General features: G+C 42.2%; 1 protein-coding gene across 3 annotated transcripts in view; it reads left to right on the top strand.

The window, feature by feature from the left end:
- The window catches only part of si:ch211-266o15.1 (zinc finger MYM-type protein 4), a 40,983-nt gene extending 28,804 nt beyond the window's left edge, over window positions 1-12,179 (top strand). For all 3 annotated transcript variants that reach the window (XM_042072386.1, XM_042072387.1, XM_042072388.1), the window contains 5 exons: window positions 5,016-5,170; window positions 6,624-6,738; window positions 9,263-9,505; window positions 10,197-10,329; window positions 10,865-12,179. In XM_042072386.1, the coding sequence (XP_041928320.1) occupies window positions 5,016-5,170; window positions 6,624-6,738; window positions 9,263-9,505; window positions 10,197-10,329; window positions 10,865-11,072 (854 nt within the window). In that variant the 3' untranslated portion in view covers window positions 11,073-12,179. The remainder of the gene's footprint in view (window positions 1-5,015; window positions 5,171-6,623; window positions 6,739-9,262; window positions 9,506-10,196; window positions 10,330-10,864) is intronic.
- The last annotated feature ends 526 nt before the right edge of the window (window positions 12,180-12,705 follow it).

The following is a 12,705-nucleotide window of genomic DNA, read 5'->3' as shown; positions in this document are numbered from 1 at the left end:
GATTATTGACATCCTGGGGATGAAATGTGAAGAGTTTGAAATGTTGTGGCCCACGGCCTAATTAAGTTCTCAGAGCAGATCGGCAGAATCGATATTGCCGTGTCAAAACAGCGTGGATATTGTCATTTCCCACTTAAAATGGAGAAAGTGCTCATGGTGGGGAGAGTGGGATGGCGATGCACTCTGATTTTTTTTTTTTTTTTTTTTTTACACCAGACTGGTTATACCCTGCCATTTTGTTCTCCTCGTTTCTCTGTCTCGTTTTTTGTCGGCTTTTACCCTCTCACGCCGCCAATTATTTTCTTCCCTCTCCTCTTCTCTCTCCCTTTTGTCTTCTTGTTGTCTTTCACCCCCGCCCCCCTCCTCCTCCTCCTGTCTGTCTGTCACTACTTTTCTCACTCTCCTCCAGCTCTTTCTCTTTCCCAATAGCTTCCTCTTTCACTGCCCCAATCATGCTCTCACACGCTCATGCTTCTGTCATTGGGGGCCAAGCAGCGAAGCTGCGAGGAAACCCACAGTGATTCTACGTTTTCTTATTATTATAACGAAACGCTCATTTGCCATTGAACCATACAGTAAAAAAGTTTGGCACATTGATTCGGTACAGTAATATGAATAATTTCACTAAGTTTCATGTCAAGTGCTCTAGCGCCACCATTGTGTCAAATTTTGCATTACATCTATGCGGTTAACGTTTCAGCCGTACACATTGAGGTATATTCATTGAGGAATCCTTGGATGAAGCCGAACTCAACGCACCCCATGATGTCATTTTCCACCATATTGGACCTTACGCCATATTGGATTTCATCAAAAACACTTAAAAGTTTTCACAGGTCACAAAATGTGTCCGATTTTCACGAAACTTGACGCAGATCATCGTCAGACCATGACTCATGAAGGCATTGCTTTTTGGAGCCATATTCAAAACCTGTCGGCCGTCACGACCAATCAAGTTTGGAAGTGAAGTAATATCTCAGCAAAGCTTTCACATATCAAAACCAAACTCGATACATGGGGTCAGGACCCAATAAGGAGGATGCTCAATAAATTTGATGATTTTTCACCTATAGGTGGCGCTATAATAAGCAAAATTACGTTTTGGCCTGTAACGGGTGATGTGTTTGGAATTAAAACTTACTAGTGGTGTCTGTTAATACTGTGGGAGGTCCTAAATCCGACAGATGTGAATTTGTGACGTCAACATAATTGATCCGGCTGCCATATTGGATTTAATCAAAAACCCTTAAAGGTTTTCACAGGTCACAAAGTTTATCCGATTGTCACGAAACTTGACGCAGATGATCGTCATACCATGATTCACAAACATATTGCTTTTTGGACCTATATTCAAAACCTGTTTCCTGTGACGACCAATCAAGATTGGAAGTGAAGTGATATCTCAGCAAGGCTTTCACTTATCAAAACCAAACTAGGTATATGGACTCACGAGCCAATTAGGAGGACGCCCAAGAAATTTGGTACATTTTGACCACTGTGTGGTGCTATAATCACAGTAAGTATAGGGCAATTCCATGCAAAGGTCATCCTTACCATGGAAAAAAAAAGTTGTGCATACGCAAATAGAACTGTTGTTAAAATCTTCATTTAGGTCTATATTTTATTGTTTGTAACTGATCTGATTGAATTTCATGGAGAATGACACTCTTTTTACATCATAAATATGGTGTGCAACCATACAGAAACAACTTTTTTTACATGGTAATATTATACATATTTCAAAAGTGGATAAATGGACCCAATGTTCAAACAAATTGTGTCATTTGACAAATTCCAGATTGACAAGGGAATGGTAGAGCAATGTCTATGCTCAGCTTGCCTTTAAGAGCACAACTCCTTACATTTGTAAGGCTTTTGTTTTTAAGTCAGCAAGTTCCATGGCCATGTCACATCCATAACGTTTTATAGGAAAAGTTTATGTTACACATACAGTGTTGATGCGACAATGTCCATAGTGTCTGTGCAAAGCTGATTTATATCAATGTAAAGTGTGATGACCAAATTGTGCCCCTTTCTTACTTTTAAAACCTTTAATGGTGCGTTATGGATGTGACGTTATGGATGTTACATAATGTAAATTTACAAGACTGGGGACTTTATTATACCTCAAAGCCGATAAAACGTCTGTTCTGGTGGCATGTCAGTTTCAACGCATTTCAACTTAGTGTTTACAACTGACATTTCAAAGATTATTAGGTTGATCAAAACCACAGGGAGGCCTTGCCTAACCATTAGCAAAACAAACATAATATTAAAATACCTCCAGTGATTAGCCTAGCCATAGCCTATTTTCAAGTGGCCTAATAACGAAAATCTGAGCGATTATCTTCCTGTAACTGTCATACTAATGTTGTACAGTAACTGGATTATCGTGTTAGCTGGTGAAGATGGCTGACTTTGCAGCTGGAGTTAACATAGCAACCTCCTTCTGTTGCAGATCTGTTCAGCCTGCCGTTCACGTCTGCTTAACACAGTTCAATTTTAAATGTGACGCGATATGACAGCATTTGAAGTGTCAGGTCCTCTATAGCTAATACCCACAGAGTAACATGAGTAAGGGCAGCAATAAAGTAGATGTACCGCATAGCGGTACAAAATATGACCGCCTCTCAGTCCTGCATATTCTCTAAGCAAAAATAAATCACGCTTTACAATTTGTCTCCATCTCCTACTCCTGCAACTCATGTGCATGTAAATGAGTGTGTGCATATGTGAGTTTGCTTTTGTTTATAAGAGTGTGTGTGTGTGTCTGTGTGTGTGCATGTGCGTATGCGTGCCTGTGTTTGTGTGTGTGTGCGTATGTGTTTGCATGCCCACATGCGTATGCGTGCCTGTGTGTGTGTGTTTATATGTCTGCATATGTCTGCATCTGCATGTGGGTGGGTGTTTGTGTGTATGTGTGCTTGCCTGTCTGTATGTGTTTATGTGTGTGTGTGCTTGCCTGTCTGTATGTGTGCGACTGTGTGTGCGCATGGGCGTGTGTGTGCATGTGCGTGTGTGCACGTGCGCGTGCATGTACTTTATGTGTGCAAATCACAAATGAGTGGGTATGGGTTAGGTTCATGCGGGCTCTTGAGACTAACATACCATAAATATTTTGTCATCTTGGGTGCAACGGTTCAGGTAGGGCTAGTTATTTAGGGGAGTGGCCACCAAGTTTCATGTTCCCTGGTGTTTCAGTAACCCGGGAATCACTGACCAAAATTGATGACGGTAAAAGAAAAAAATTAATTTCTTATTTATATTTTAAATGACTTGTTGTCCTGATTCTTCCTGTGGATCTTAGTGGGCACTGAGGAAGCAATAATTTCATCGCTAGCTTTTCATGATTACCATTTCAATTGTTTCATATCAAAATTCACTACTTAATTATTTGTTTTATGTAGTTTGTTGAGGACTGGTTCAGACACGTCACATCCATAACGTGAAACCGTCACATCCATAACGCCAGTTTTTCCTACATAATGCATTACGAAAATGACGCATAGTTTCAAAAACACACTTTTTGTGTTCATTCAAGTCTCCTTCATAGTTTCGGCAGTTTCCTTTTAAAATTCACAGAGTTTGTAGAAAACCTGTAATCTCTCACAAAAGTGTGTCCTTTTCATGTCACATCCATAATGCTGATAAAATGCCTTGTATTCTTAGGATGAAATTGATTATATGAAATTTGAGGATTTCTCAGTATTCAGAGGACCGAGGTTACATTAAAAGTTTTGCAAATGAATTCACTGATACTAATTTTGCCCCCACTCTAAGGCATTTTGTTTACCAATATGAGTCCAATTGTCACATCCATAACGCTGGAATTGCCCTATAGTCATATTTCAGCAACGCTTTGACATAAAAAAAACAAAGTCAGTACATGGGGTCAGGACCCAATAAGGAGGAGGCTCAATAAATGTAATGACCTTTGACCACTAGGGGGCGCTATAGTCACAGGAAGTGGGCTCATATTTCAGCAATGCTTTCGTGTATCGAAACCAAACTTAGTAAATGGACTTGGGACCTTATCCTGAGGACACAAAATAAATTTGGTGACTTTCAACCACTAGGGCGGTGCTAGAGTAACAGAAGTTTAGCTCATATCTTAGCAATGCTTTTACGTATCAAAACCAAACTTGGTTCATGGACTCAAGACCACATCCTGAGGACACACAGTAATGTTAGCAACCTTTCACCACTAGGGGTGCTATAATTTGCAAAACTTTCTCATATCGACACCAAATTTGGTACATGGACTCGGGACCACATCCTGAAGATGCTCGATATATTTAGTGACCTTTGAACACTAGGGGTGCTATAATTATCAACACTTTCTCGTATTGACACCAAACTTGGTATGTGGTCTCATGACTACAACCTGAGGACACACAATAAATTTGGTGATGTTTGAGGTATGCGCATGTATATACACGGAGGTTTATCTGTGTATATGTGTGTGGTGGGTCGGATGGGAGGTTAATGGAGTGTGTGTATAATGTAGCAACATTGTGTTGCCATGACAACTCCTGCCCAACTGCTTGCCCCTCATTGCTGCTTGCAGCTATATTTCTTCCTCTTTCTCTGTCTCTTTGTCTCTGTCTTCCTCCCTTTGTCTCTGTCTTCCTCCATTTCTGTCTGTCTATCTGTCTGTCTGTCTGTCTGTCTGTCTCTCCCTCTCCAGTTCCCTTAAAGAGTTGTTTTTGTTTCAATCTTCCATCCGAAATAAGCTTTTGACTTGTGGTGGTTTTGTTGGATAAAACACAGCAGGAAAATGTATCGTCTCAAATTCTCTCTCTCTCTCTCTCTCTCTCTCTCTCTCTCTCTCTCTCTCTCTCTCTCTCTCTCTCCTGCCCTCTGCCCTCCCTCCCTTCCTCCAGTTCCCTTAAAGAGTTGTTTTTGTTTCAATCTTCCATCTGAAATGAGCTTTCAACTTGTGGTGGTTGTGTTGGATAAAACACACCAGGTAAATGTATCATCTCAAACCCCCCCCCCCCCCCCCCCCCCTGCAGGTGCGAGGGCGATGGTGGTGAAGGAGGACGTGCTGCAGTGTAGCTCGGCGGAGCTTAGTTACGGCTTGTGCCGCTTCATCAGCGAGGTGCGGCGGCCTGATGGGCAGCCCTACGCCGCAGACAGCATCTACTGCCTCTGCCTGGGCATCCAGCAGGTACACACACACACACACACACACACACACACACACACCTTTCTCTAAATATAAGCTGTGAATATCATACACACACATTTTTGAGCTGGCTTTACAGTGCATGCTGCTAGGTATTAGTTTGTTTTCAGCCAACTAGTCCAGGATATGCCCCCAAAATAAAATTCTTACAACACACATACCCCCCACACGCCCACAAACCGCACAGATATATACACACACACACACTGTGTGTATATATGTGCAGATTGGGCTTAGACGGGATGTCCAACCCAGGAGTTACTGTAAGCTGTCTAGTTTGTACCGTAATTACAGTTACATGAATCCGGGTGGTCTGGCTGATGAGTAAAGTCTGCAGACTGAGGTGTGAGTAAAGACACGAGTGTTGCAAACGGCAGGGCTCAGAAAGTGTAATTCTACATGGGAAAATCACTGCAGCCACTCAAGGCATGGACCTGCAGCCTGTTGCAAGCATAAAGCTCTGTTGGAGACCTGAGATATGCAGCATAGCGGGTTCATACAGACGGGTTCAGGGGTTCAGGGTTCGGGGATGGAACCTGGGCCAACTGATTGTAAGGTGGCGTTGCTGTTGCTGCTACTTAAGCACCACAGTGTGATTGTGTAGATACAGGAAGTTTCTGTAAGTGAGCAGGCAGTTTACTTCCATTACTGTTGCGCTTCTTTCAGGCTAGTCAGTCAATGGTCAGACTTCAAGAAATGATTGATGAACAAACAGCAGACAAATCTACATTCCTTCCATACTGATTGTCTATGGACCAGTTGGCAATGATGTCATTTGAGAGGAAATACCTTCCATACATCTCCTCCATCGGTCTTCCCTGTCAGCGTCCAAAGCCGTGCATTCTGCATAGGAGAGAAGGAGGGAGGGGAAATAAACCAGAAGCACATGTGATATTGGCTCCTCTCGTGTCCAATTGGAACACAGCCTTGGCTTGTAGGAGGACATCACACTAGGGATCTAGTTGCGATGCCAACCTTACAGTTGGGCATGAATGCCGTTCCACACTGAAAACAAGAATTTTTTTTAATTTTTTTTTTTAAAGAAAAAAAAAAAAAACAACTTGGGCTGCTACTTAAATTTGAATGGCAGTCAATCAGCTGCCTGAGAGTGCTTTTGTCTTTGCTTGGGTAGATGCTAGATGAGTCACCTCTTTGTGGTATTTGGTGGTGGGCACAAGTGGTGGAGATGGGCATGAACAAAACATAAACATGACTGTTGTTATTGATTGCGTGTCAGAGATGGGTTGTTGATGTTGTCTAGCAAAAAGAGGGAAAAAATTATATCAAATGTACAATTTTCTGCCTCTTATTAGTTATACATACTGTGGCTAATGGCCAGATGGGTTCGTTTTGGGTCGGTTCCCATTTTGCTCTAAAAAATAACCTGTTCTTGTCACAACCTGTTCTCTTGCGGTTCTCTTGTGGTTTTGTGCAGTATCTGTTTGAGAATGGGAGGATCGAGAACATCTTCATCGACACCCTCTACAATAAATTCACCACGGATATCACCAAGATGCTGAAGAACTGGGGCCACACGGTTGAGCCGCATGGTAACACAAGCATGTTTGTTGTCATGCATTATTTATTTTATCATTATCTAGTTATTTCATATGAATTGAATTACATGTAACTAGTCCAATTATGTAAGTCAGACGTTGGGAGGTAAATGACCGTCAGCTCTGTGCCATGTTAAAGATGACCGAATGGAAAACTGTTTTTACCTTGGCTTTGTTGAATAAGGAGAGTTCAGTGCGTGGCCACTTGGCTACTGTGGACCGTAAACACGGTTGTTTCCTCCTTCATAAGCAAATCTTGGACTTTGAAATGAGCACTAAAAAAAGACTAATCTGAACGAAGACAAACTGTGATGGAAATACAGACTTTGACTGTGATCACTGCCTCCTCCTTTGTGTTACCACTTCGAGTTGGAGATTCAAGTAGCAGTTGCTAGAGCCTATTCTGAACAGTCTTTGGATGCAAGGCCAGGGACATGACCGTTTTGTCAGTTTTAGACGAATTGGTTATTTCCTCAGCACTAAATGGGTACCCAGTATATTGAAAAATTGGAAGTCCAATTCAAAAGGGAAATTCATACATTGTGTTACTTTAACACCAACCAAGAATTTTTTTTTACTTCTAGTGTTCTTTCTCCTTGTGATTCCATAAATGGTTGTAGATCAGGAAGGAGAGGGTGCACATGCCTTCCATTAGTTGGCATTGTATGGCAGCCTTTTACAACAGACCTTGGGGGCCTATCACTGCTCCCACAAATCCCTTGTACCGATGCCGTCTTGCAGGCAGTTCCTTCATCGATCATAAGTGTAATCTTATATGACGAACCTTAATTGAATGATTGACATGGATTAGGTTGGGCTAAATCAGGTTTGCGGGTGCAGGAGTGCTGGAGGCCTGATGGCGGGCCTAGAGTAACCGGTCTGATCTGGTTTAGTCCTTATAATAGTTTGGAAAAACAAAAAACAGGATCTGTAGGGACGAGAGGTTTTAAAAACAAATGATCAGTTGTGCTCCTTGCCAGAGAGCAAGTGTGTGTATAAGGACACTGTGTTGAAGGTATCCCCCTGTCAAAAGGACCTTTTTATGGTAATGAGGATGACTTGCAAATACATGTGGAAACTCCAGGGAGGTGACAACATAATAAGTTGCCGTTGCTGCCCTCAAATTTCTGCCCTGTTTTAACACTCTTCTGTGTCATCTGGGTACTTTTTTAAGTACATCTTAACTTTCAGCTGTATGCTGCTCTGCTAAGGCTTCTCCTGTGCTCCTGTAACTCGGCTGATGGAGCAAGGTGCTAACATTAGTAAGGTCATAGCAAGGTCATGAGTTTGAAAACCAGGCAGCACACACTGGTGAGAATGTGTGTCTGCTCCCTGGTATACGTCTCTAAAGTTAAAAGCATCAGTTAAAATGAATACATGTGAATTGTTCCAACATTCAGCTTTCTTTTTCTCAGTTAACAGAAAGAATTCAATTTCAATTTTCAATTTAATTTCACTTATAAAGTGCCAAAACATTACATGTCTCATGGCGCTTTACAGTGAGTGTTAAAACATTCAAAGAGAGCCCATGGGTAACAGGGGCGAGGAAAAACTCCCTAGAATTGGACATACATATAGGAAGAAACCTCGAGCAGATCCACGACTGAAGGGCCTGACCCATCTGCCTAGGGTCAGTTACAGGGCAGTAAGGTCTGTATACATGATAAATGAAAGGTTAGTTAGGTGTAGAGAATAGAACATGGTGTTTTAAGCCACCTGAGGTATGTTACAAAGAGGTTGGATGGTTACATATCCAGTATGATGATGCATGAATCCTATTTAGTGTCAAAGTTCAAATAGTCCAGTGTAGGGAATGAATTGTCCATAGGGATTAAGAGTTGTCGCCGGGCAAGTAGTGGGTCACTAGGCTGTTCAGGCCAGGGTAAGGGGACAGCAACAGGCAATGGTAGGACAGTCATAGGGATGGGACTTCAGGTGCGATGAAGGCCAAACACAGAGATGGCTCACAAGTGAGATAAGGGGGAAGAGAGAGAGAGATATTTTTATAAGTCATGATGGTTAGTATTAATAAGTATAATACGTAGAAAGAAGGCACAATACATATCGAATTGACAATGAATTATCCTTCTAATGTGAAATAGGGGGGCCTAGTCCTAGTCTTGGCCGTAATCTCACCCATTTGTCTGCACAATGAATCTAACCACAATAAACTACAATATGTACAGTATCAAACAAGAACAGTCAGGTAACTGCAGACCCTTTGTCCTGGTCACGCAATTGTAACCAAAGTAAGACCAATTTCTGGCGTCGGCACTCCGAACCGGATCCGGATAATCCTGTAAGGATGACCAACATATTGTGACCAACATATTGTGACCTCGGACCAGTGCTTTATAAGTTATGTGAGCGGACACATGGACAGACCCAATTTCAATACCCTTCTCCCCTCTTATAATCATGGGGCAAATATTATTGGCATTTACATATTTGTAACATTGCACTCCGTATCTCCTTCCATCCATCCCTCCCTCCATCCCTCCATCCCTCCATCCCCCAGAGCTGCTGCAGTCTCGTGTGGTGGAGGAGTACCTGTGGCAGTGTAAGCAGCTGGGGGCCTACTCCCCCATGGTCCTGCTCAGCACGCTGCTCTTCTTCGCCACCAAGCTGTTCCGCTTCACCACGCTGGCGCACCACCGCCGCCTGGCCTTCGCCCACGTCTCCCGCCACACGCGCCTCACGCCCGCCGGCAAGACGGCTTACCTGCGCTTCAGAATCCCTGGCCTGGAGCCCGACGCCACAGGTGAGTTGGGGGGGGGGGGGGGGGGGGACTTTGACACGACTTGATTTGTAAGGAACCACGGAACTAAGAGTTCTCCTCACCTGTTGTTGTCGTTATTATAATTCATAGTGCCCAGAGCTTTGTAGAAAGATGGCTCTGATGGTGCCCTTTGGCTCAATGGCTAGTTGAAGTGTGTTTGTGGAATTTATAAACTTATAATCTATCCAGGTACAGTACAGTTTTTACTACTGTAAATATGCTTACTGTAAATATCACTGTTGTGGGACATGCTGTTATTTAAATTTATGACTGCAAATGTGTAAGGAATGCATACTGTTACACTTGCATGCTTTGTTACTATTTATTGACTGGTTTCTGTTCATGTTTGACAATTGACTGGTTTCTGTCAATGTTCCAAACAGAGGCTGGCATGCATGAGAATGTTCATGTCAAGAGAATGTTCAAATCTCTACCAAGATTTGAGAATGTTCAAATTAAGGATTTCAAAATCCTTCTGTTTATAATATGAAACATTTAAATGATGAGCAGAAGAATGTGTTTAATATTCATCAGCGACACTCACCACTATGTTCAAGTTTCTCTCAAGAGTGCTTCTTCTGTGTGGGCACGACTTTATTTCATTATTTCTTGTTTGCCTTCTCCGTAGCACTCACACACATCTGTTTTTTTCCACCACCCTAATATGTTACAGTGCTTGCCTTACCCGCGAAACGAAAGCTGGAGGACGATGATGACAGCCGGGAGAACGATCTAGAAATGCCAGAGAACAAAGATAACCCACTCCGCTGTCCAGTGCGGCTCTACGAGTTCTACCTTTCCAAATGGTACTGCCCCTGCCCTCTGAAAGCGCAAAGCGCTGATTTCTACAGGGACTGATGACATTCTGCTTTCTGGTTTTGTTTTGTTTTTGTTTTTGTGTTTTGTTTTTATTTATTTGATGTATTATCGATCCCTGTGGCCTGTTACTTCGTTTTCCCATCAGTATACAATCTGTCTAGCTGCCGTGCAAGCAAATTGGTTGGTTTGTTTGTTTATTTATTTATTTCATTTGTTCCATAAAGGTGGAATAGGTATTGAGCAGTACATAACAAGAATGTTGCAACGATACATCAAAATGAAATGTCATGCTTACACTTTTGTGGGTGTGGAACAAGTCATGATGATGGATTTTGTCAAACTTGGGAAATATGTTCCAACCCCCTGGTTTGGTTTGAGACTTCTTTAAATATGGGTAGTCAACGGTTCTGTTGATTTGTACATCGATCACACATGCCTTGTGATATATTGCTTTCTAGCTCTCTTTGTACAGTAAAGATGGCCGCTACAGTCTTTCTGTTCTCTCTCTCTCTTATCTCCCAGTTTGGAGTCTGTGAAGAAGCGTGCGGACTTGTTCTACCTCCAGCCAGAGCGCGTGTGCGACCCCAACAGCCAGCTGTGGTACTCGGAGCAGCCTCTGGAGAACACCGTGCTGGAGAACCTTCTGACGCGGATTCAGGCCGTGCGGCAGGTGTATACCGGGGACACGGAGGACCAGAACAAGGCCACGTCCACTGATGAGAGCTCCTAACGGAAAACGCCATGCTTCAAGAAACGGAATAGAACCTTTTTTATGTTTTTAGGATACTAAGTTGGAACTGTGTCTGTCTAACTTTTGGAGGCGTGATTGGTTTTAAGGGTATTTTTGAGGGGGAGAAAAAAAATCTAGTGTTGCCCAAGCCGTTGAAAAAGGACTAAGGACATCAAATCATTTAAGCTGTATGTGTGAAAACATTTAAACTGTATGTGTCCTTTTGACTATTGTTACTGTTTTCGTTGACTCCTCGTTTCTCCCTCTTTGTTAGAGTGATTCTTTTTTTTTTTTTATCTTTAAAGCTGTTTACACATTTATAATATGGAGGCCCACTCAGAGCTGCATCATGTTGGACAGTTATGTGAAATGAATATTGATCTCACATTGACACTTGAAAGTAATCAGTGTTCTCTTCGGTCAAAGGCTGAAATGACCTGGTCAGAAAAGACTGAAGAAGGGGTCATGGACACAAGGGGAACGATTTCCTAACTCACAAAGACTCGGCATCCTCCGTTATAAAGGACATGCTGATAAGCTGCTTTAAGGCACATTCAACATTCAGACCCGGGTCAGGGACCTCCGCTGATGCATGTTTGAATCGTCACTGTTACCTGCCCACCAATGTATGTGAATCATGACTCTCATGATGACCATAGTCTGCTGTTCGCTACTGAAACTAAACTCTCAACTAATTCAAAATGGTTTGGTTGGATGGTAGAATTCATATTTGTATAACCAATAATGCAGTTTATTGTATATTAAGTTTTGCACCATGTTGTAAAAAAACAAAACAGTTGGTGGCCAAATCAGAATTACTGAATCACTCACCAAGTTTACTCACCAGAGTTCAGGTATGCTGTTGTCTATCTTCCGAGAGTGTTGGGGGATGACGGTGTTCCGTTAACCCAAAAGAAAATGGTGGAATGTGCCTTGAATAGTACCCCAGTAGCAGGTCTCTGTGATCACCTACCTCCAGTTTCACCCTGAGGTCTGAGGGCACACCCTTCTTTCCAGTGCAGTCAAGACGAACTTCCTCTTAGGAGTTCTGGAGCACCTCAACATAATCTCTCATGCTGAAGAGAATAAAAGCATTTTTTTATTTAACCTTTGTCTGGTGTGTGTGTATGTGCATGCATGCATGCATGTGTGTATATTTGTGTGAGCAGGGATGGGCAGTATTTATGATGCATGTATTTAAAATATGTATTTCAAATACAAAATAGTATTTTATAATTTGTATTTTATTGGGTTGAAGAAAACGGCTTTGTGTTTTGTACCAAAATACTTTATAGGTGTGTATTTTTGTAGTTTAAAAACAATGCAAAATGTTCTTGATAAAACCAATTCTTTTGGTGATGTAATATTATAAAATGTAGCCTCTGACTGGTGCTGACTTCAGGAAGATTGGCAACGTGTAGGTTGCTCACACACACACACAATACAATCCCTCTCATACCAACCTCGAGCTTCCTGAGAACTCAAATCGTTAGTTTCTTGAGAACTTTAATCATCCAATCAGAACACATGGAACTGGTTATGTGGTTGCCCTGCAACAGTGCTCAAAAAGTTGCCACATGTATCAACACGATGAAAAAATTATATTAATGCCCTTAGACTAGTAAAGACCTTT

Source organism: Alosa sapidissima, chromosome 19 (assembly GCF_018492685.1).
Source record: "Alosa sapidissima isolate fAloSap1 chromosome 19, fAloSap1.pri, whole genome shotgun sequence".
Classification (NCBI taxonomy): Eukaryota; Metazoa; Chordata; class Actinopteri; order Clupeiformes; family Clupeidae; genus Alosa; species Alosa sapidissima.
This window is presented reverse-complemented; position numbering and strand designations above follow the sequence as displayed.